This window comes from Typopeltis vanoorti, chromosome 1 (assembly GCF_054136105.1).
Source record: "Typopeltis vanoorti isolate ZY-2024b chromosome 1, IOZ_Tvanoo_1.0, whole genome shotgun sequence".
Lineage (NCBI taxonomy): Eukaryota > Metazoa > Arthropoda > Arachnida > Uropygi > Thelyphonidae > Typopeltis > Typopeltis vanoorti.
Window position 1 is genome coordinate 58,487,462 of NC_143549.1, and position 22,959 is coordinate 58,510,420.

Sequence of the window (22,959 nt, forward strand, 5' to 3'; positions counted from 1 at the left end):
ATTTTTCTATCTTTGCAGACAACCTCACCACATGCCTCTCTGGCTGAATCAATCAAGGTTTTCTTCAAGGCTTGCCACTGAATCTCCAAGATTTGGTTCCTGTTCTCAAACTCTTTCTTTTTTTCTTCAATAATTTTTGTGTATTTTAGTCTACAGTTCACATCTGAGAGCTTTTATTCGCTTTAAAACTTTCTTACATGTTATTCTTTCAAATATGAAATTCAATTTTATCCTGCTTAATAGTGATCACTTCCAATTTCAAATCCTCTGTACACTCTGGTGTCCTGCACCAGGGAGAAAACATCACTATCAACAATAACATAGTCAATGAGACTTTTCTTATTCCTTCCCTCTTCTCTCCATGTGAATTTTGCACACTTTTATGCTGAAACATGTTGTTAGTAATAATCAGTCCATGTCCTGAGCAGAAATCCAACAGGTATTTGCCATTATTATTAGCTTTGCTCTTTTCTTCAAATTTTCCCAAAATATTTTTGTATGTCTGACAATCATTTCCTACTCTGCTATTTAGATTCCCAACAAGGACCAACTTTTCCTTTTTCATTGTATCAGTTGCTTTTTCTAAAGCATCAAAAAACTCCTCCACTTCTAGCTTAGTAGAACCTTCTGGGGGACCATAGGCACAAATAAGTCTCAATGTCCAATTCCCCATTCTGATATTTGCCCACATCACTCTACTTGAGACTGCCTGCCATTCAAGAAGATTAGCCTCGTATTTTGTGTTGAATACTATAGCTACTCCTTCTTTTTCTTGATTGTCACTTCCTGAATATAACATTTTGTATTTATTGCTCAGAAAGATCTCTCCAGTTTTTGTATTTTTTGTTTCAGTCATCCCTATTATGTCGATCTGGTACTTATTTAATTCTTCAACTAGCTCCATTACTTTGCCATTCAGGCTTCTTATGTCGATAGTACCGATCTTTAACTCTGGTGATGTTGAGTCGGAGCGTGCTTTCAGATTTGTTCCAGTAGCTGACTTTTCGCTGTTCACCCTGGTTCCATGGCGAAAACAACGGGAGCCTTGTTTAACTGGGCAACGCCCCAGCCGGCATAAAATTTTGTCATGTTGTATTTGTAAAGCATTTTCTAAAAATGGTTTAAGCCAATAAGAATACAATTTGGTTGGCTAAATCCCAAATTGCCAGCCCATCCTCATTCGTTCGGTATCTCCAGGTCAAAAGCCCTGGTCGGTTCTCCTCATTCCTTTAAAGGCTATGTGGAGGTCTCCTCTCAGTTATACAGCTTTGACCCTTAAGCACCCCTCCCCATTTCTTTTTTCTGTGAAAAAGGAAAGAAAAAATGATGCAGATGTGCTTATCGTGGTTACAGTTACAATTAAGTGGAAAGTGCACAAAATAAAGTAGTATTATTTTATATTCCAATCAACTAAAATACTTTCACTTTCCACTTAACTCTACCTACAGGAAATGCGCAACTTCCTCATAAAAATCTTTCTCCTCCTTTATCTACATCTGAGGACAATCTTCAAGATCGCAACAGACATCAAGGAATACAGAAGTATTTCCTTTGCATTTTATCATATTCAATTGTTTGTCTACTTTGAAAATAGGTTCTAATTTTAAAAATTCTAAAGTTAGATACATCTTTTTATTTAAACAAATTTTAAATGTACAAATTTTATGGTTCTTTGTAAAGCATTTTCTGTCTTTCACTGGTCTATTTAAATTTATCTTTACATCATATTTGAAATTATTAAAATAATTAATGAAAATATGATCTCCTATAATTATATACACAGAACTTAAAAGGTTTGTTTAATATGTTCACAAATCACTCATGTTACTCATCAGGTCACAACTTGCTTGATCATATATTATGTCCCTTCTACATTGTGTGGCTACATTTTTACAAAGTTTTCATTATATATGGCATGTCAGTTTCAGTTTTTGCTATAGAATTTTATTTGTAAAAATTCTTCTTCTAAGCCCTTTTTTATAATCATTTATGGTTTTAGCCTTCCTTCATTTGTTTCCATTTGTAAAATTAGTATTTGTGAATCACCTTAATATAGAAAATCTCAAATACAATTCTGTTTGATTTCAAGTTTATATATAAATATTTATTTCCTTTTTAAAATAATCATCTCCAGTGGATGTTACAGAACAAAAAACTTTCACTTTGCTAATCAATTATCAATGTTCATTAAATACTTCAAGTGGTTACATGTTGCCAATTTCCATCAACTAACATCATCCCTCTTATAACTATCCCTTTTTTGATTGACTGAATTGGAAAAAACTAGGATTTTTCTTTGCCCAACTGGCTAAGTGTTGCACTTCCTATTTTATGTATCACCTTACTGGCTTGCTCTTTATACACCTCATGCAACCTCTCATCCTACACTGCCTCCATAATGTCATCATCTTACAGACTACCTGTTAATCTCACATTCGTGTTAGAAAGATAAACAGGATAGATATAAAATCGTTTACTGCTACTATTAAATATTCCTTGACCAGTTTCCTATGCAGTATCAATCTCTTTTCTTTCCAGTTCCACATTCCAAGTTATAGTTCAAGCTGTCTCCTGGGATTTCAATAGTTCCACATATCTTTGTAGTGTGGAACGCCTTGTAGTTCCACACATCTTTCTTCACACAAGCTCTATGACAGGAGACCTACCCAGATGAGTACTTCAAGGTTACTTTCATAAACTGGAAGTAGATTCAACTCATTCACAATAACATCCATCCTCTGATGATACAATGAAATCTAAGAACTGACTCTTAAGAACCCTTTGATACATACTGCCTAAAGTAATTAAATCACATCTCCAGAAACTTGTTTTGCTTTGTAATGATTGTCCTCACTATGGATGGTTTTTCAAATAAAAGTCAATTACTCTTTATTGGAAATTTAGAAAAAATGCACCAATCACATTTGTTTTTTTATGTACTGCAGAAAGCAGTTGTGATGATCACACCCTCGGAAAATTCGATGTAGCTTAAAATTTTTACAAGCGCTTTACATCAATTTTTACAGAAGTCACATCTAAAAAGTGTGTTGAAAAAAATAACAGTGTATAAAAGAATGTAAATAATCCTAAAGAAAACATAACTTGCCCAAAACTGTAGTAAACAAGAAAGGTTAAAGTTAGTAACAAAGGAAAATGCTGTGTCACTAGAAACTGCATATCTTTGTTTTAACTAAGTGCTTTGAAAACCTTTGTTTACATGCTCTGTATATGCCAACCGTCAAGGCCATACTTAAAAGGGGTCGGCACGAATCACACAAAGTTCTGGTGTCCGACTAATTGGATTTGTGTAGTACACCAGGAGAAGAAAGAACGGGTCGGCCTAAACAGAAGCTCAAGGAGTCGCGCCGAATTCTTCGAGAGTTTCAACCCTTCATGCAAGGTCCCAAAGAACGCAAAATAAAAAGGGACTGAGGAGAACATCAAGATCGGCAGTCGCAAACAGGACACGACTATACGGCTAGGGCACGCCAGGTAAGGGAGAAAGGGAGGCCGATCCACCCGAGGCTGTTTTGATCTTGGATTGGGCTGTGGAAGATTACTGGAAGCTAATAATCGAGGAGAGGACTTCAGTGCCTGGAGGAGAATGCATTGCCTTCTGAACGAGACTGCATAAGTTCCGCATGCTGGACCCTCCATCCAAAGCCCAAGAGTGCCAGAGATCAGCATTCCAAAGCCCCGCCAATCTTTGATGAGGCACAGGTGAAGCAAGACACTGCAGAAAAAAAATCTAAGACCCGAGACGGAAGAAAGGTCTAAGACTCTAGTGAAAAATCCTTCAAAAGGTGTGCGACCCAGGCGGCAGAGCATATGCGAGTTCATTCTAATTTTTTTCCATGTTTCTTTTATGTAATATAGGAGAATTAATTTAGATGGACTGTTAAGATATAAGGTACTAGGAATTAGCAGTGTCTATAAAAGAATCCTTTGATTTGTTAATAATTGGTGTGCAATTTGTGAGATAACTTGGCATAGCTAGCTAACCTCATTGTGAGTAAACTAGAGTTTAAATAATTTGATTTAATAAGCAGAGAAGTAATTGAGTAATTGTATTGTAAAGTTAGTATTTAAAAGAAAAATTTGTTTCTTTATGCTAAAAGTCTAATGGATAGGTAGAGAGAGTAACCTCCCCATCATTTAATTAATGTATTATTGTATTAATGTAAATAAATGTGTTTTGATTATATGACAACAAAGTGGCGCCTGATCTTTTAACTCACAATGCACTGTTCCCAAATATACGTGGACCTGAGAATGGGAAACAAATAAGGCAGTAAACGCGTGGTTTAAGTACTTGAGAACCATGAAAGTTTGTGTAAACTATATTGAAGGAATTTACGCTAAAGAGAGAGAAAGAAATCTACCAGCCATACTATTGAGTCTTATGCCAAGAAAACAATACTGGTGGCACAGTCGAAACAAAAATAAATTTTCCAGTATTCACTGGCATACGACAAATAGTGTGAAAGGTGGAATAGATTTTTATATGAAGGAGTAAGGTCAATAAGGATTAAAGGGAGAATAAAATAAGGTCAATAAGGATTGAAGAGAGAATAATAAAATAAAAGCAAGGATAAAAGAATAAGTAAGAAATTATGAAAGCACAATAATATAAAGAATAAAACATTAAAGAAAGAGTTAAACATTATACATCACAGAAGGTTAACAATAGAACATACCACCAACGTTTTACACCCTAACTATAGAACTTATCAGAACCACATGAGGAAGGGTTGAGTGTTGTCTTAATACTGAGTCATTTATTATATATACTGTATGTAACAATAATGTTTAATACCTTCATTATGACTTTGTTTACCACATTAGCAGCAGAAAAATCAAAGTCTAAAATATCATCAGGTTCCTGAGTTTGAATTTTACAATCAGTAAGAACTCCTCCTTCTTCAAGGCTAAGAAAAGAAAAAATAAATAAAAAAATCAACCAATTTATACATGTTTACTTATACAAGTACACATGATATGCACAATAATGTAAACTAAATAAACAATGTATATGTAAAAAAAGCCAAACTCAAAGCAAATGCAATGATGTGGTTTTGTGATAGGAAACACCATATTGATGTGTACTTGATAATCTAGTGTATGATAACAATGTTACTGCAAAGCATTCTCAAAAGAAAACAGTGCCATTAAGATTATTGCAGAGTAAACCCTATAAAAGCTGTTCATAGTCTATAAGATGATCTATATCCTTTTATAGATGATCACAATATTTAGGTTCCTTTACCTAAATATTGTGATCATCGTTGCAAGTTTTTTTTCACTTGGTTATATTATGAATTAAAGATGCCAAGAAATTATATTATTGGTTTAATCCTTTCTCCAAGTGTAAGCAAACAAGGTTTGAATGTGAAGCACAGGAAAATCCTGCTTAACGCGAATTCTATACGAGCAATAATCAGTTAGTGCGATTGAGTGAAATGATACCATTTCCCGCTTTAAGTGAGTGATTAATCAGTTAATGCAATTTTTTTATGCTATGCAAAATTTTTTGTTGCCAATCTACCGTGAGCAGAAAAGCTGGAAGTTATTAAGAGACATGAAAGTAGCACTAGTAATACAATGATTGTGCAAGACCTGGGATACAATAAGTATACAGTTTATATAAGAACAAAGAAAAGTTGCTACTGCTTCTTTAAGCATGCAGATCACCTGAAATAGAAGTCATTTCTCATGGAGTGTCTTCTATCACTCTGGATTGAGGATTATAACTGAAAAAGAATACCTCTTAGTACAGGGAATATTCAGGCAAAAGCTCTCTATATTTTTATCTCATTGAAAGAGACCAAATTTCAAGAGGAATGTGAAAATTTTACAGCAGTTTAGGATAGTTTGACCGTTTTAAAAATTGAACTGGACTGTATAATGTAAGAATAACTGGGGAATCTGCTAGTGCTGATAAAGATTCTGCAGCCAAGTTTTGTGAAGAATTGCAAAGGGCAATTCAGGAGGGTGATTATGACGATCAGCAAATATTCAATGTCGATGAAATTGGTTTCTTTTGAAAGCATATGCCAACACAAACTTTCCTAGCTAAAACTGAAGCATCTTAACTGAATACAAAGTATCTACAGATCATCTTACGCTCTTATTCAGAGGCATAAGGCGACTTTAAACTCAAGCCTATGTTAGTTTAATCGTGCATGAAATCCAAGATTTAATATTTTGAAGAAATCATTACAATTGGAAAAGAACTTGGATTTAATGAACTGGATAATAAAGATGTGAGAACTTGTTCAATTCCCATTCAGAACAGTTAAGCGAGCATGACCTCCTTCAACTAAAAGAACAGTGTGCATATGAAGAAGAAAATAATGAGTGCGAACAAGAAGAAAATGTTACGACTAAGAAGCTAACAGTGAAAGAACTTGAGCTAGTTTTCAATCACATTGAACATGCTAAGGAAATTTTGCTTGATGCTGATCTTGATATGGAACAAAGCTTCAAAGTCTGCCAAAATCTTGATAAAGCATTCACCAGTTATCACAAACTGCATGACAAGATGAAAAAGTCAAGCATGATTTAAGCATCTTTACTTAATTTTTTTGTAAAAAAAAAAAGTAGCTCAATCAAATGTTTAGACACTGAATAAAAATTTAAGCAATTGATTTTTATTAACTTTGATGATTTTATCCTCTAATATAGCTTATACTGTAATTTTTTTTTCCAAATTTACACTAACTGATGGATGAATTAATATTATTCCTATTGCTTATTGCATTCACTTAATGCGATTTTGCTTAGAGCATATTAATTGATGAAGTAATTAATCGTGTTAAGTGAGGTTTGCCTGTATATTCTCAACTGGACTACTTGTATATAGAGGCTAATGACTTCACATTAATAACTTAGCTTTGCATTATCCCATAATGCAAAGCACACATCCTTTTGGATGTGTATAATGTTAAGCATTATGGAGAGGGCCACTAGCTAGACCATCTTCAATCTTTTATTGAGGTAGATTTGAGTGCAGGGATACATCTCCAAATGAGTGATCTACAAGATCACTCTTAATCTCACTAAGGTGACCCTAAAGGATCACTGCTAAGCTGATTACTCCTGACTGAATCACTCCAGGACAATAAACTTAGCAGTGGTTCCACTCAGTGATAGGCAAAAACCCATCAAGTAGAACTTCTCTTACTCTCCAGGAAGTAGGCAAACCCAATGATGAGCATTAATAAATGTCATCAGCAGAAACCAGCCACAGAAGGGATACCAAGGTTGAAGTAATGCAGAATTTATATATTTCCCACATACAAATGGTGAAAAGGTGTATCACTTTTCACCATTTGTATGTGGGAAATATAAAGGTCGAAATGGTCTGGGTAATGGCTCTTACTCTGGATCAGAGATAGATGTTGAAAGTTTTTTCACTTGCCTATACTATAAATTAAAGATGCCAAGAAACTGTAACCTTGGTTCAATCCTTTCTCCAAGTGTTTGCATGTAAAGTGTCTTCACAACTTGGCTACTTGTATATAGAGGCTAATGATTTCACATTAATTGCCTTAGTATCTCATTAATGTAAAGCACATATCCTTTTGGTTGTGTAATGCTAAGCATTATAGTAAGAGCCATTACCCAGACCATTTCGACCTTTATCGAGGTCTATCAGTGGGATGAGAAATACATATGACTTCTGCATTACTTTGACCTTGGTATCTCTTCTGGGTCTGGCTCCCACTGATGAGACCTTAATAAAAGTTGAAACTGATGTGGACAGTGGGCTTTTCCATAATGCTTAGCATTATACACACCCAAAAGGATGCATCCTTTGCATTATGGGATACTAAGATGACAGATGTGACATCATTAGCCTCTATATGCCAGCCTTGTTTACACTAAGATAAAGGATTAAACCAAGAATATAATTTCTTGGCAACTTTAATTTATTGTAATTCACATGTGGAACACATTCTTTTTTTCCCCTACTGAGGCTTATAGCAATGAAGAACAGCACAAAATTGGACTAAAATAAAATTTTATAAAATTTATCTTACTATTCCAATCACTTTGGACCAGGGTACAAAGTTAAATTAAACACTAAACAAAAAAAGGCAGAAAGAAAGTGCACTATCAACTCGTTAAAACCTCTTATACATGGTTATGGCAACCTAGACTAATGAAAATTAACTATAAACTGAACTGTAAATAAACACTGAACACAGGTTTAAGAGTTTCAAAAATTCAAACTGAGAACTTATAATAATACAATCCTCAGCATCAGAGTTGCCTTAGCTCTTGCGCTACTTACATAAATGCTGCCCAAGTGTCCATACACACACACACACATTATATTTACCAGAATGAAGCTATATGTTTCTCTTTTTGATAATAACTGAATTAAATTTTTAATAAGTAAATAAATATAATAAGTAAAAATTTAATTACTGTGGTTTATGTGTGAACGTTTAGTTATGAATACTCCAGGCTTCACTATATAATAGGATCAGAAACAATATGTTAATTAATCTACAGGTTTTTTGATATCCCCCTCTTTTTAGAGAAAAAAGTTTCTTAAATCTTAACTCAAACTACATTCAAGCATGCTCATAAACTGGATTTCTTTATCCATTCTCAAATGAAACAGTTTTTTAATCCTTTCCATTTCTTGTCTTTGTAATCAGCACACTATGGGTAATCAGAAATATTCAACCGCCAAAAGAGAAAATCAGATAAAAGATGCTCAAAATTTAACAGATATGGAAAAACTAGTTGGCTAATCATGCTCTCACACTTTATAGTCAAGAAAGACTTATTTTGTGAATCTGAAAAGCATGCCTAATGATAATAAACAATGTGTTCTGGGTTATTCACAATTTGGAAACTGTTATTAAATAAAAATATGACTCCAACTTTTCGTATAGTTACATAATAGGATTTTAGCCAGATTTCTTTCTCGCCTTTGTACTCAGTGGTGAATTTAACTTTGTACGTTGACAATGTCACAGAAAATACTGATGAAATATGAGTAAGAAATTTTATCTTATTCCAATTCTGCTCTTAATGTCATTAAGCAATACAATGAGCAAGGAGCATAAAACAGTTCAATTCTAGTTATGTCCTACAAAAGAAGGTAAACAAAATAAAAAAAAAATATCTGTAATGGTGAAAATCTGTTCATAGTTGACTTAAAAAAACACTTATGAAAAGCAATAGTGCATATATATTATTCAAATTAAGTGGATATTGAATCCCACATTATTTCATAAACCAAAATTTCCATCAAATTTCCAGGAGAAAATCCTGCTGCCCTCTTAGAGAATGGCTAACTCACTTGCAATTGAAAAGCCTTTATATAGATATTTCAGCTCCTAGATGGAATTCAAGCCTACATATTTTTCTCAAAAGGCATCATTAGAAATAGTACACACACACAAACACACATGGCCATTCTGATAAGATACCATATTTTCTAATAGTATATTTTAAGATTAACTGACTAAATTATTATTTCAATCTTTCCTGGACTTCTTCCACAGCAGTAGAAACCAAGAATTGAGCCAGTAGATCAGGATTACACAATGACTGCACTATATTTGTCAGCCTTAGTGGCTTAAATAAGTATTATCTTTGTTCTGCAACCTACAGACTTCAGGTTCAAATTCCCCTATGGCATGGTTGTTTATGAAAGTCTTCAGATAATAGATGAATTCCAATAACTAGTCTGGAACTATTAATTAGAGACCTAAAAAAAATTAAGTACCATATTTGGTTTATTAATCCTTGATTCACCCAGTGGAATCTAGCTTTTATTTCTTTCTCTGTGTTCTTTACACACCTTCAAATGAAAAATTAAAGACTATATCCCATAACATCCATTCAGAAGTTTATAGACCTGTATAACTTCACCCCTATTTCACATGCTTACCAGTGCCTACAGTACACATACTCTCAATCTGTCCTCATAATCTACATTCCATAATCCAAATATAACCTTTGTATCAGGATTATAGATTATAATCTTTGCAACCCTTTCCATAACTTCATTGTCTCCCTCTAAACCCAGGAGAACCCAAATCTGTGCACAATAGTCTAGGTGCAGTTGTATCAAAGCTTTATTAAACTTTGATACAACTGAAAATGATACAGTGAAATGAACAATAACATCCTTACATGTTACTGTTCATTTTGATACTACAATTATCCTCTGAATTGTATTTGCAGTTTTTGCAATGTGACCTTACTTCAAATTCATATCTGCCATAACTTCAAGATCCTTAGACTTATCAATAAGTTTTAAAAGTGGTATACTGTGAGTAGACATATCAATACAAAATTAATAACGGAAAAAACTCACGTACAAAGATTATTTAATAGTATAATTTTCGCCTGTGTGTCACATGCATCTTCAGTACATTAAACTCAAATTAAACAATAACTGACAATTCCAAAAAGTGCCACCTAAGTAGCTGTTGTAAGATAACTAAAAAGGTCAATAACTTTCCTAAAAAAATAAAAAATAATAAAAAAAAAATAAAAATAAATAAAAAAATCAATACAATAAAAAGTTAGGAAAGATTAGCTGATTTGTAAAGTACTATCTCCCATAAAGGGGATAGACGTAAGCCGTTGGATCTGTTTAAGTTAGGAGAATGAAGTAGAGTTTCACATGTTTCTTTATAAAGGCATTCCATGAGAAACTGACTTTTGTGAAGAACTCTTGTCTTTCTCCAATGAACTCTGTGTCTAGTGAAGATGGCATGTTCTGCAAGTCCAGGCTTTTCAGGTTTAAAGTATTCAACATAAGATTGGTGTTCTTCTAGTCGAATAGAGGCAGACCTACAAATTGGTTCAGATATGTCGATGACATATTTGCTGTATGGAATGGCTCTTCGGATGAACTTCAACAATTTCTCACTAAGTTAAATGCATTTCATCCTAGGATCAAGTTTACCCTAGAAGTAGAATCAAATAAGCAGTCAGCCTTTTTAGATCTTCTAATTCTTCGCCAACAAGATGGTAACCTACATTTCTCAGTTTATAGAAAGAAGACTCATACAGGCAATTATATCCATGCAGAATCTCATCACCATCCCAGTCAAAAGGCAGGAACTATTAAAACACTGGTTCATCGGGCCCACTCCTTTTGTTCTTCAGAACAGAAAGAACTACAATATATAACTTCTTCCTTTCTATCTAATGGTTATAAGAAATGCTTCATTAAAAGAACTTTGAGTAGTTTTAATATGTCTTCCTCTTCAAACACAGAAGAAATAATGCGCATTACTATCCCTTATGTACAAGGCATCAGTGAATGTATAGCAAAAGTTTTAAAACCACTAAATATTTTTGTTGCCTTTTGACCGTTTAGAAAAATCTCCACCTTTCTCACTTCTCCTAAAGACAAACTTCCACATCTTAATCATCCAGGTGTCTACTAGATTCCGTGCTCTTGTGGATTATCTTATTTCAGACAAACGAGAAGATCTGCCTCTATTCGACTAGAAGAACACCAATCTTATATTGAATACTTTAAACCTGAAAAGTCTGGACTTGCAGAACATGCCATCTTCACTAGACACAGAGTTCATTGGAGAAAGACAAGAGTTCTTCACACAAACAGTTTCTCATGGAACGCCTTTATAAAGAAACATGTGAAACTCTACTTCATTCTCCTAACTTAAATAAATCTGACGGCTTACGTCTATCCCCTTTATGAGAGATAGTACTTTACAAATCAGCTAATCTTTCTTAACTTTTTATTGTATTTATTTTTTTATTTTTTTTATTTTTTTATTATTTTTTTATTTTTTATTTTTTTTTAGGAAAGTTAGTTACCTTTTTAGTTATTTTACAACAGCTACTTAGGCACGCTTTTTTTGGAATTGTCAGCTATTGTTTAATTTGAGCTTAATGTACTGAAGATGCCTGTAACACACAGGCAAAAATTATACTATTAAATAATCTTTGTATGTGAGTTTTTTTTTCCTTAGACTTATCAGTTTTGTGTACCATAATCCTACCAACATATTAAGGAAATCTCATTACACCTAAGCAAGGTGCATAACTTTGCGCTTACTACATTAAATTGGTGACCATTAAAATTTGCTCACACTTACAGCCTATTCAAATTTATATGTAAATGCTGTACATTGGTAGCATCTCTAAATGTTTTGCCTATTTTTCATTTGCAAACAACTGCACATTTCCCATCACATCCTTCCCAATATCATTAATTGAATAATGGCCCAAGAATTAATCCTTGGGTTATACTACTGGTCACCTTACATCTGGCAGATTCATACCCACTATATACCACTTTCTGATACCTGTCCATCAATCATCCACTTATCCAATTCAAGAGTTCATATTTCAATTCCATATTCTCCCAGTTAATGCAATAGCCTTTCATGTGGTATCCTATCAAATACCTCCACCATGGGATCCTTAGGGATTTCATGCCAGTCCCAAGCCTGGATAAAGGAGGAGGGTCGGTCAGATGAGTGTCGATGCTCTGACCATAAAGAAAAAACACGATTATTATCTGATGCCTATACAATCAAAAGCTACAACATGCCGGCTCAGGCATTGCCCAGATAAACAAGGCCTGCGATACCAATCGAGCGATCAGGGGTTGGATCGAAAAGTGGAATAGTGAAAGGAAACAGAAACTGAAACTAACAGAACTGTTATCAGTAGGAACATGGAATGTGTGGACACTCTGGATGTCAGGAAAATTAGAACTACTTCGTGAAGAAATGAAGAGATATCGGTGGGATATTCTAGGATTGGCAGAGATGAGGTGGACATCATCTGGAAAGATCAATGGATGCGAAGTAATATGGTCAGGACATGACACCATGCACGAAGCAGGAGTTGGCTTCCTCCTTAGCAAAAGAGCTCGAGAGGCACTGTTAGGCTACAAACCAGTTAATGAACGAATCATAGTAGCAAGATTTCAGGCAAAACCATTCAACATATCAATAGTCCAGATATATGCACCCACATCTGACAGCACAGATGAGGATAGTGACTTATTCTACAGAGATCTGACAGAGACAATAGAAACAATACCAAAGCAAGATGTGCTAATTATTGAAGGAGATTGGAATGCCAAAGTTGGAATAGATAATGACAGTTGGGAAAGATACAGTGAAATGTATTTCATGGGAAAATATGGTTTCGGAGAAAGAAATGAACGAGGTGAAAAATTGTTAGAATATGATGTGGACCACGATATGATGATCTGTAACATGTAACACAAGATTCCAAAAAAGGAATGTAGAAAATGGACATGGCGATCAAATGATGGGAAAACCAAAAACATGATTGATATGATTATGATTAAAAGAAGATGGATAACATCAGTACAGCAATGTAAAACTTTTCAAGATGCAGATATAGACTTGGACCATAGTTTAGTGATTGCAAACATCAAGTTGAAATTAAAAAAGAAATATAAACTCCAACATCAGAATAGAAGAGATACAGCACAAATAAGTGAAGCAGAAATAGGAAGAAGGTACAGAACAGTGTTAGAAGAGAAACTTAAAAGTCTGTATAAAGAAAAAATTTCGAATCTAAGAGTGAAAGGAATAATGAAGGTGATAGAATATGCAGTTGAAGAAACAGTACCAGAAGAAGAGAAGATCAAGAAGAAATGGATTACACAAGAAACACTGAAGTTAGTACAGGAGAAATGAATGTTGAAGATAAGGGATACATCAGAACAAATAGAAGAGCAATATAGAAGAAAGTGTAATGAGGTGAAAAAAGCAGTCAGAATGGATAAGATGAAATGGTAAGAAGCCCAATGCAACAATATAGAACAGTACTATGGACAGCATAAAAGAAGGGAGGTATACAAAATGATCAGAACCATTAATAGAAAGTGGCAACCAAAATAGACCACCATTAAAGATGAAAAAGGCAAAGTATTGATGAATAAAGACAAAATTATACAGCGGTGGACAAGATACTGTAGTGAATTATATGAAGGAAAACTAAATTCAGATAGCACTGGGAAACTGACTGAAGAATTGAAGAATATATATCACCACCAGGTAATGAGCATGATATGGACATTTTAAGAGGAGAGGTAGAAAAAGCAATAGGACAGCTAAAACACGACAAGAGTCCTGGTAACGATAACATTACTGGCGAAATGATTAAATATGGTGGTGAAAGTATGGTTACAGAAATGCACGAACTATGTAATATGGTATGGAAAGAAGGGAAAATGCCAGAGGAGTGGGTGAAATCAATATTAGTAACATTATACAAGAAAGGAAATAAGCTAAAATGTAAAAATTATAGAACAATTGCCTTGATAAGTCACCTTGGTAAAGTGATGGTGATCATATTGACAGAAAGATTGAGAACACAATTGGAAGCATAGCTTGCAGACGAGCAAGCAGGATTTAAGAAGGATAGAACTACAATCCAAAAGATTTTCACAATGAGGTTAATAGCAGAGAAAGCTAGGAGAAAAATCAAAAACATATATACTTGCTTTGTTGATTTTCAGAAAGCATTTGACAGTATTGACCAGAACGTGACAATAGCAGTTCTGGAATCCTATGGAAGTGATAAAAAACTAATAGCTATATCAGGGATTCTCACCTATGGTATGCGTACCACTGGTGGTACGTGAGCCACTGCCTTCTGGTACAGCTAATATCTTGAATTAAATATAGTGGTATGCTACTGGAAAAGGTTGAGAACCCGTGAGCTATATTAAAAGATGTTTATCAGAATACAGTTGCAGCAGTTAGAATAGGTGATGATTTGAGGAAATGGTTTAAAACAAGCAGAGGTACTTGTACTAGACAGGGAGACCCAATATCACCAAGCATTTTCATCGCACATTTAGAAAGAGCAATGGACAAACTGAAGGAAGATGTCAAAGGAATATCTGTACATGGAATGAGAATTAATAATCTGAGATTTGCAGATGACATTGTTATTACTGAAGAAGATGAAAGAGAACTACAAAAAACACTGAAACTGTTAAATGAGGAAGGGAAGCGATCTGGACTTGTTATGAACTTGGAAAAAACAAAGACAATGGTATTTGGTGAGAAGAACATGAAAAAAAAATATATAAGTGGATGGAACTAAAAGAAAATGTAGAACAATTCACATATTTGGGAAGTAAACTGACATGTGACTTGGACTGTAAAAAAAAAAGAAATAAAGGATTGCAAAGGGAAGAACAAATCTGAAGGCAATGGATAACATCTGGAAAAGTAAAGTGATCAACCTGCAAATAAAACTAAGAGTACTGCAAACATGCATCTTCAGCAGTATACTGTATGGATCTGAAACGTGGGTAATAAATAAGGAATCAAGAAAAAGAATTTTGGCATTTGAAAGAACTTGTTACAGGAAGATTCTAAGAATAGGATGGGTACAGAAAATCACCAATGAAGAGCTCTATCAGAAGATACAACCAAAACAGAATCTAATGCAGAAGATTATAAAATGAAAGCTGCAATTATTTGGGCATATCTGTAGAATGAGTGAGGACAGGAAGATAAAGACATTTATGTTTGGTATTTTGGATGGTTTAAACAGAAGAGGTAGACCATACAGAGAATGGATAGATGATATAAAAGACTGGTGTGGAATGGGTGTACAAAATCTGCGACACTGTGCACTGGACAAAGAAAGGTGGAAGAAGATAGTGAAGCAGGAATCAGACATCAACGGGCAGTGAGCCCATGGTTCGTGATGATGATGATACCTGTCCATCAGTCATCCACTTATCCAATTCAAGAGTTCATATTTCAATTCTATATTCTCCAGTTAATACAATAGCCTTTCATGTGGTATCCTATCAAATACCTAAGCAAAGTCCTACAGTATTACAGTGTATCCATTCCCTTTATCTAACTCAAGCTGTGACACTCTCATAAAATATGAGTAAACTGCTAAAACATGACCTCCCTTAAGTAAGTCCATGCTCTTCTTGCACAGTATAGCTTATCTATCAACCTATTTTTGTATGCGAGTTCTTACCAACTTCTCTAAAATATTCACCACCACTCCAGAAGCCTCCGTAGCTCAGTCGGTATAGATGAAGCCCTTTGGCCAATAAGAAGACCCTGGTTTGATTCCCATCTATGACATGAGGAACCTTTATTCTGGTTTCTTTTGACTAAAGGTGAGTTAGCCAGTCTCATAGGGAGGTAGAGGGTTTTCCCCTCCTGTAAACTCAGGTTTTTCATCCCTCAGAATAGGCAGACTGGCCTGTGAACACACATGGATCGACAGTCAAAAATGCATGCTTAGAAGTCCCTCATTGGAGGGCACAAAGAAAATGAAGAAAATTGAGGGGGGAACCCCACACAGCAACAACAACCACCACCACCACCACTTCAGAAATACTGGAGTGGTGATAGGTCAGTAGTTAGGTATATTGTTTATTGTACCGCCCTTGTAAAATGATCCCCTTTAAATTTGTATTGTATCCCCTTTAAATTAAGGGGATATTAAATCCCACATGTGAGATTTAATATCCCCTTAATTTAAATAATGTTTATATCGCCGAAATGAAGCCTATTGGCTCTTTATATTTAAGGAACAATAATATATTCTTTCCATTTCTGTGGTATCTTTTCTGAGGCAAAACTCATTATACAAACATGTCAACAGGGTAGCCAATTTAGCTGAATGTGCCATTAGCATAAGTATTGATATCTGTCTCTATTGCTAAATTCTTATCCAGATTATGCAACAGCTCTTCAACTTCATCCTCATGCACCTCTAACACTTCATCCAATGTGGTAGCAATGTGTACTATGTTATATACACCTGTTTGATGTATCTTAGAAAAGTGAGCATTCATTATTTGTAAAATCTCATCAGCTTCTGACACAGGATTATCATCTGCATTCAGTAAAGTTATTCTTTCATATTCATTCTTTCTTTTCTTTTGAATTGCCTTCAGCCTACACAGCCAATTTTTTTTCATATTCCAATTTAGCTTTCTGCACAATACTCAGAAATTTTTTGACCTGCACTTTACATATTTCATAACTCATCTCACTCTTATTCTCACGATAATCCTTCTACATCATCTTATGGATCTCTTACTTAATAAGGCTGCACATCCATTTCACTCCCACTATCATAGGGTGAGAGAACAAATAGTTATTCTTTGAACTCTACAAACATATTCAGATACTGCCTCATGTTAAGCATCTTTTAAAAGCTGTTATCTTTGCTGGTGGTATCTTTTCAGTTCAGTAAATGATACCAGGAATCAAAAATAGTATTCTCCTGGGCTAACTGTATTTTTGAGCTAACTATACGAATGTTCCTAATTGGAACATTCATATAGTTAGCTACATACAGAATGATCACTGTTATCAACTAATGATAAAATAGTCATATTCTGACCTCAGACTTCTTCTGATGCTATGATCAAATCTAACACTCTTTGACATTGATTTCCTTCTTTCATGTGCTGTTTCAGAAAGTTGTCTTGCAACAGCTCAATAAATTCTCATTTATTCTTATCATGAAATTTCTCTTCTACCCAATCAATGTTTAGATAATTCAAATCAGTTATAATGGTTACTCATTTTAGTACCAATAGGGTAATATTACAATGCATTTCACCATCTCTAGTAACTAAACAGCCAGGTCTGTAGCAATGCTGCACCATGTATTTCATCTCATTAGCTGCCACTTCACTTCAGATAGCTCAACCTCACTGTTACATGGGACATTTTTACTGTTATTGCTCTCATGCATTTTTACCAGAAATGTTTTCAAATCATCAAATATCAATTAATGATACTCCCTCCTTCCTGTGATGGATTTATCTATGGTCATATGTGGAGCATGTCAAGGCTCCCAATTTAAGGGGCTGTCAAAGACTTAAGACTATCAAAAGAATTAAAAAATAAACATCTAAAGATTAAAAGAATGCATTTTAAAACTGAATATTTAAGATAAATTTATAATTACTTTCAAAAGTTTTTATAATTCAATGAATATATTTCAATCATGATTTCTTATACAAATTTTTATCATAAAATGTTAGATTTTTATTTATTCTCATATCAATTCAATTGATGGATACTTATTCACTCCACACAAAGATGTTATTGCCTTTTGGAAGTATCAAAATACTACCAACAGGATGAATAGCAGCAACTAGCAAGCAAACATTGCAACTTCATAGACATAATTCCTGGATATAAAACCTTGAACATCATTCACACATGAATGTGCTATGCATTCAGTAGTATACGTGCTAGATTTTGATGCAGAAGTGTTTATGATATGCACTACAACAATGCAAGCAGTAAAATTCGTGACGCTAATAATTTTATTTGTTGAGTACTTATATGTGGTGCCCAATAATATTTTTCAAAAATCTGTCAGTAATACAATTAATCAGTTTGCATATATTTTATTTTTACATTTTTCTATATATTTGGGGTGAGACCTAATGCAAAGAATCAGGGAAAGTAGATCACCATGGGAGGAATAGTGGTGTGAAAGTTCAGCTATGGTATGCAAATGTGATAAAGATGAAAATGACACTGAAGATGGTTATGCAATTCACAAATGGGTGGAAATGTACATTTTGGGTTGGGATCATTTGAATGTGCTTGGGGAGGGAAAAGAAACATGTACAACACAGCCAAGAAGATTGCATATCTGAGGATAAGAAAAGGTTAGGCAGTTATTTGTTGTCTATACACAAATGCCAGGAGCATCAGGGATAAAGAGGTTGAGCTCATTGCTTTATTGAATACATTGTGGCCAAAGATTATTGTCATGCAAAACATGGCTATCAGAATCAGATGTTGTAACTGGAATTTAAAAGGGTACGATATTTTTAGAAATGGTGGAAGAGATAGGAGAGGAAGCAGGGAAGTACTACTACTACAATGATATTAGAAAACTTGAGTCCAGTTAGGGTAGAAACACATGAAAGCAATAACTGTAATAATGTCCCATGTAGCAATGAGTTTGAGGCTATCTGGTGTAAAAAGGAGACTAACATCATAAAATATATGGTGTAGTGTTGCTACAGCCTAGATTTCAGTTTCAGAAAACAATGAAATGTGTTACCAAATTATTCTGATGGGTACTAAATCCAAACACATTGATTGGGGAGAAGAGAAATCTCATGATAAGAATGAAGCACAATTTACTGAGTTCTTGCAAACAACTTTCTCAAGCAGAATGTAAGAAGGAGCTCAAGGTTAAAGAGTGTGAAATGTGTTCATAGTATCAAAAGAGATGTCTGTTAAGAATATGACTATTTTACCACCAGTTAGTGACAGTGATCATGCCGTACTTTCTTGGGGAGTTGATAATTAAATCTAACTAGAACAGGTTACATGCTGAACTACACAACTGGAAATTGTGATCAACTTAGGAGAATGAAAATGTTTGGTTACATGGTATCAGATACTGAATGGGAAAGATATCAGCAATGCACAGGATACTTCTAAAAAGTGCCTATGTAATATTTTTTGCAATTTGTATTTTATGTTTAATATATTGTTTATTACTTTACTTTCTAACTCGATGTGTTTCCCCTCTTACTTCATTATTTTTCAAAGTTGCTTGAGCTTGCACAAAATGCCAATATGCTACAATCTCTAACTCACATATAATACTATCATTTGACTTTATTCCTTTCATAATCTACGTAGCTTTACTTCTCCCCCTCCCTTTTAAGGCCATAAAGTATAGTCTCACACGTGCTAGTATCGTAGACTTAGGAGAAGCCTCTGGCTGGGACCAAATCCATAATCTACATTGCTATAATTCAAATGTATTAATCCTTAAAAATTTATTTTTGTTAACAGCTGCATCATTAAGGATATCATGTAAAAGAAATTTCTATTCTTTCTATCTGGTTCTCCGCCAACCACGATGTTCGGCTCAGTCCCTTTTTTATTTCACGTTCTCTGGGACCTTGCAAGGAGGGTTGTAATCCCCGAAGAATTCAGCACGACTCCTTGATCTTCTGTTAAGACTGACCCATTCTTTCTTCTCCTCTGTGCACTCCTTTAATCCTATCTTGTTGGGCAGCGGAAACTTGCCGTTCTCTTCAACACTAACCTTTGAAAGTGTTTATGTGCAGAGCTCGCAAACAACTTTCTTATACACTTAAATCGTAAGCAACTTTCTTCTGCCCTTACATAGAGCTATTATACAAAGTTCCGGTAGCATTGCCTTTGTTTTTGACATTCTAGAAATTTTTGTTAAAGCAGTAAGTACAGTCAATTCCCATAGGGTTATTTACATTAATATTTGGCATAAAATATATAGAGACAAAACAAGGTTATTTTTGTAACAATCTCACGAGACTTGACCTCTGTAAAAATCAATGTAAAGTGCTTTGGTATTTCCAAGCTACATCGAGTTTTACACAAGCCCCCATTCCTCTTATATCTTGCACTTCTTTCTTTCTGATATTAGCTGACTCACTCACCAGATGTTTCTACATTCATTGAAGCTCTTGCTTTGTCATATGTATTATTATTATTATTATTTTCGGGCTACTCCAGGGTGTCCTTAGACTCATCGAGGGAGGCCCTAAACATCATGTCCACACAACTATACGCCATTCTCACAGTATCTATCACACCTTGCTTTGAACTCGCTCACTGTCATAGCACCCACAACAGACTCTGGCAGCTTATTCCACTCATTTACCACTCTAAAAGTAAAGAACCCAGCTCTAACATCACTGCTAACCACACTCTTGCCCAGCTTCCATAGGTGTCCCCTAGTTCTCCCACCACCAGTCCTGATCTCAAAAATATCCTCTGAATTAATCTTATAGAATCCTTTTAGCAATTTGAATGTCTCAATCATATCTCCCCTTTTCCGCTTATCAACCAGTTTCTGCAACCCACAAATCTTCAACCTGTTCTCATATGGGTCATTCCATAGACCTGCTATCATCTTAGTCACTCGCCTCTGGATCCTCTCCACCTCCTCCCCATCAAGAAGGAACCGAGGTGACCAAATCTGGGCACAGCAGTCAAGATGAGGTCTTATCAAGGCTCGGTACAGAGGTACAATAACTTGCTTGTCTCTGCTCGTTAAGGTATTTTTCAACAACCAAATGAGTTGATGAGCTGATTTAGCTACTTTTGCAATGTGCCCCCTAAACTTCATCTCCCTATCCACCAACACTCCCAAGTCCCTGGCCTCATCAATCTCTTGGAGTACAGTTCCACCCATGTGGTATACTGCTGTTAATCTTTTCACCCCAAAATGCATAACCTTACATTTTGTCACATTAAATTGACATCCATACTCCTTAGCCCAGAACTCCAATCTATCCAAGTCATGCTGCAAGACTTTGACATCTTCTGCATTCACTATCGCCCTCCCCAACTTTGCATCATCAGCGAACAAATGAACTGTTCCACTTAGATCCTTCCCTATATTGTTAATAAACAGATTAAACAGCAGTGGTCCAAGAACAAAACCCTGCGGCACCCCACTAGTCACAGGCCGTCTTTTGGACTCCACTCCTGAATAAACCACTCTTTGATATCTCTCCATCAACCACCCACCTATCCATCTAACCAACTCTATATCCATTCCCATATGTTGTAGTTTATGGATTAGAATTCCATGTGGTATCCTGTCAAACGCCTTTGCCAGGTCCAGCAGTATCACTGTAAACCCATTTCCCTTATCCAGTTCAGCCGTCACCTTGTTATAAAACTTGAGCAAGTTACTCAGGCATGATCTACCCTTTACAAAGCCATGCTGTCCCCCCGTACAGTATCTCATTTTCATCAATCCATTCCTATATTTTTCTCTTGACTACTTTCTCCAAGACCTTGACAACAACTCCTGATATGCTGATCGGTCGGTAATTTGCAACCATAGTCTTGGATCCGCCTTTATGCAGTGAAACTATTTTCCCCTCTTTCCACGCCTTCGGGACTAAACCAGACCCGAGACTCAGATTAAACAACATGGTCAAGGGCACTGATAATTCCTTAGCTGCTTCACGCAAGACCCGTGCCGGTATACCATCCAATCCCACAGATGTATTCACATTAAGGTTCTGTAATAGACTATTCACCTCCACTTCATTCATCACAATTCCCGTATAAACTAATGGCTCCTTCATTTTTTCAATGTCACCACCTGGATGATATACTTTTGCAAAGTGCGTGCTCGGTAACTCCACTATATCGACTGGTTCAGTGACCTCCTTACCATCGTCATTCCTTAAAATCATTTTGCCATGTACAGTTTTTTTCTTGCTTGCAGCATATTGAAAGAACTGTTTGGGATTCTCTTTTGCTTGCATAGCTAGTTTCCTTTCATAATCGGCTTTTGCTATTTTTACCACCCTCGTTACCCTTCTGGCCTGCACTTTATACCGTTCGTGTGCGTGCAGGTCACCCCTTTCTTTAAATTCCCTCCACAGTTGTTTCTTTTTTTGCAGCTCAAGCTTAATGGTATTATTCATCCATTTAACTCTACTTGTTTTACTATTCGGACCCTAGGTATACAATCAGCCATAACCTCCTGTAAATGCTCCTTGACCACTTCCCATGCTCTATCGACGTCCAGCCCTTTCAGTTGTACATGCCATGGCACCGATCCAAGCAATCTTCTCATACTTGCCAGCACGGTAATTCCACATATACCCTGTCTTGATCAAAAATTCCACACCTTTAGCCACCTCCCAGGGCAAGACCTTATGATCACTCTCACCAATAGGTGGCAACATGGTCATATTCATTACAGTCAAATTGTGAGATGCTATTACCAGGTCAAGCACTCTCACACCCCTAGTATTTTCAATTACATGCTGTCTCTCAGATAGTTATCCCTTAATAATTGAATAAAATCCATTTCCTTCCTCACATGTGTCCTCTCCTCCTTCCAATCAATGTTACCATAATTAAAATCCCCATAATAATTACCCTCCTTCCACTCATTTCATCAATTTGTTTATGCATA

At 35.3% G+C, this 22,959-nt stretch overlaps 1 protein-coding gene across 1 annotated transcript in view; it reads right to left on the reverse strand.

The window, feature by feature from the left end:
- The window catches only part of Rad1 (Radiation insensitive 1), a 106,803-nt gene that overhangs the window by 58,422 nt on the left and 25,422 nt on the right, over window positions 1-22,959 (reverse strand). Inside the window, exon 4 of the mRNA XM_090390680.1 lies at window positions 4,817-4,928. Within this exon, the coding sequence (XP_090246806.1) occupies window positions 4,817-4,928 (112 nt within the window). The remainder of the gene's footprint in view (window positions 1-4,816; window positions 4,929-22,959) is intronic.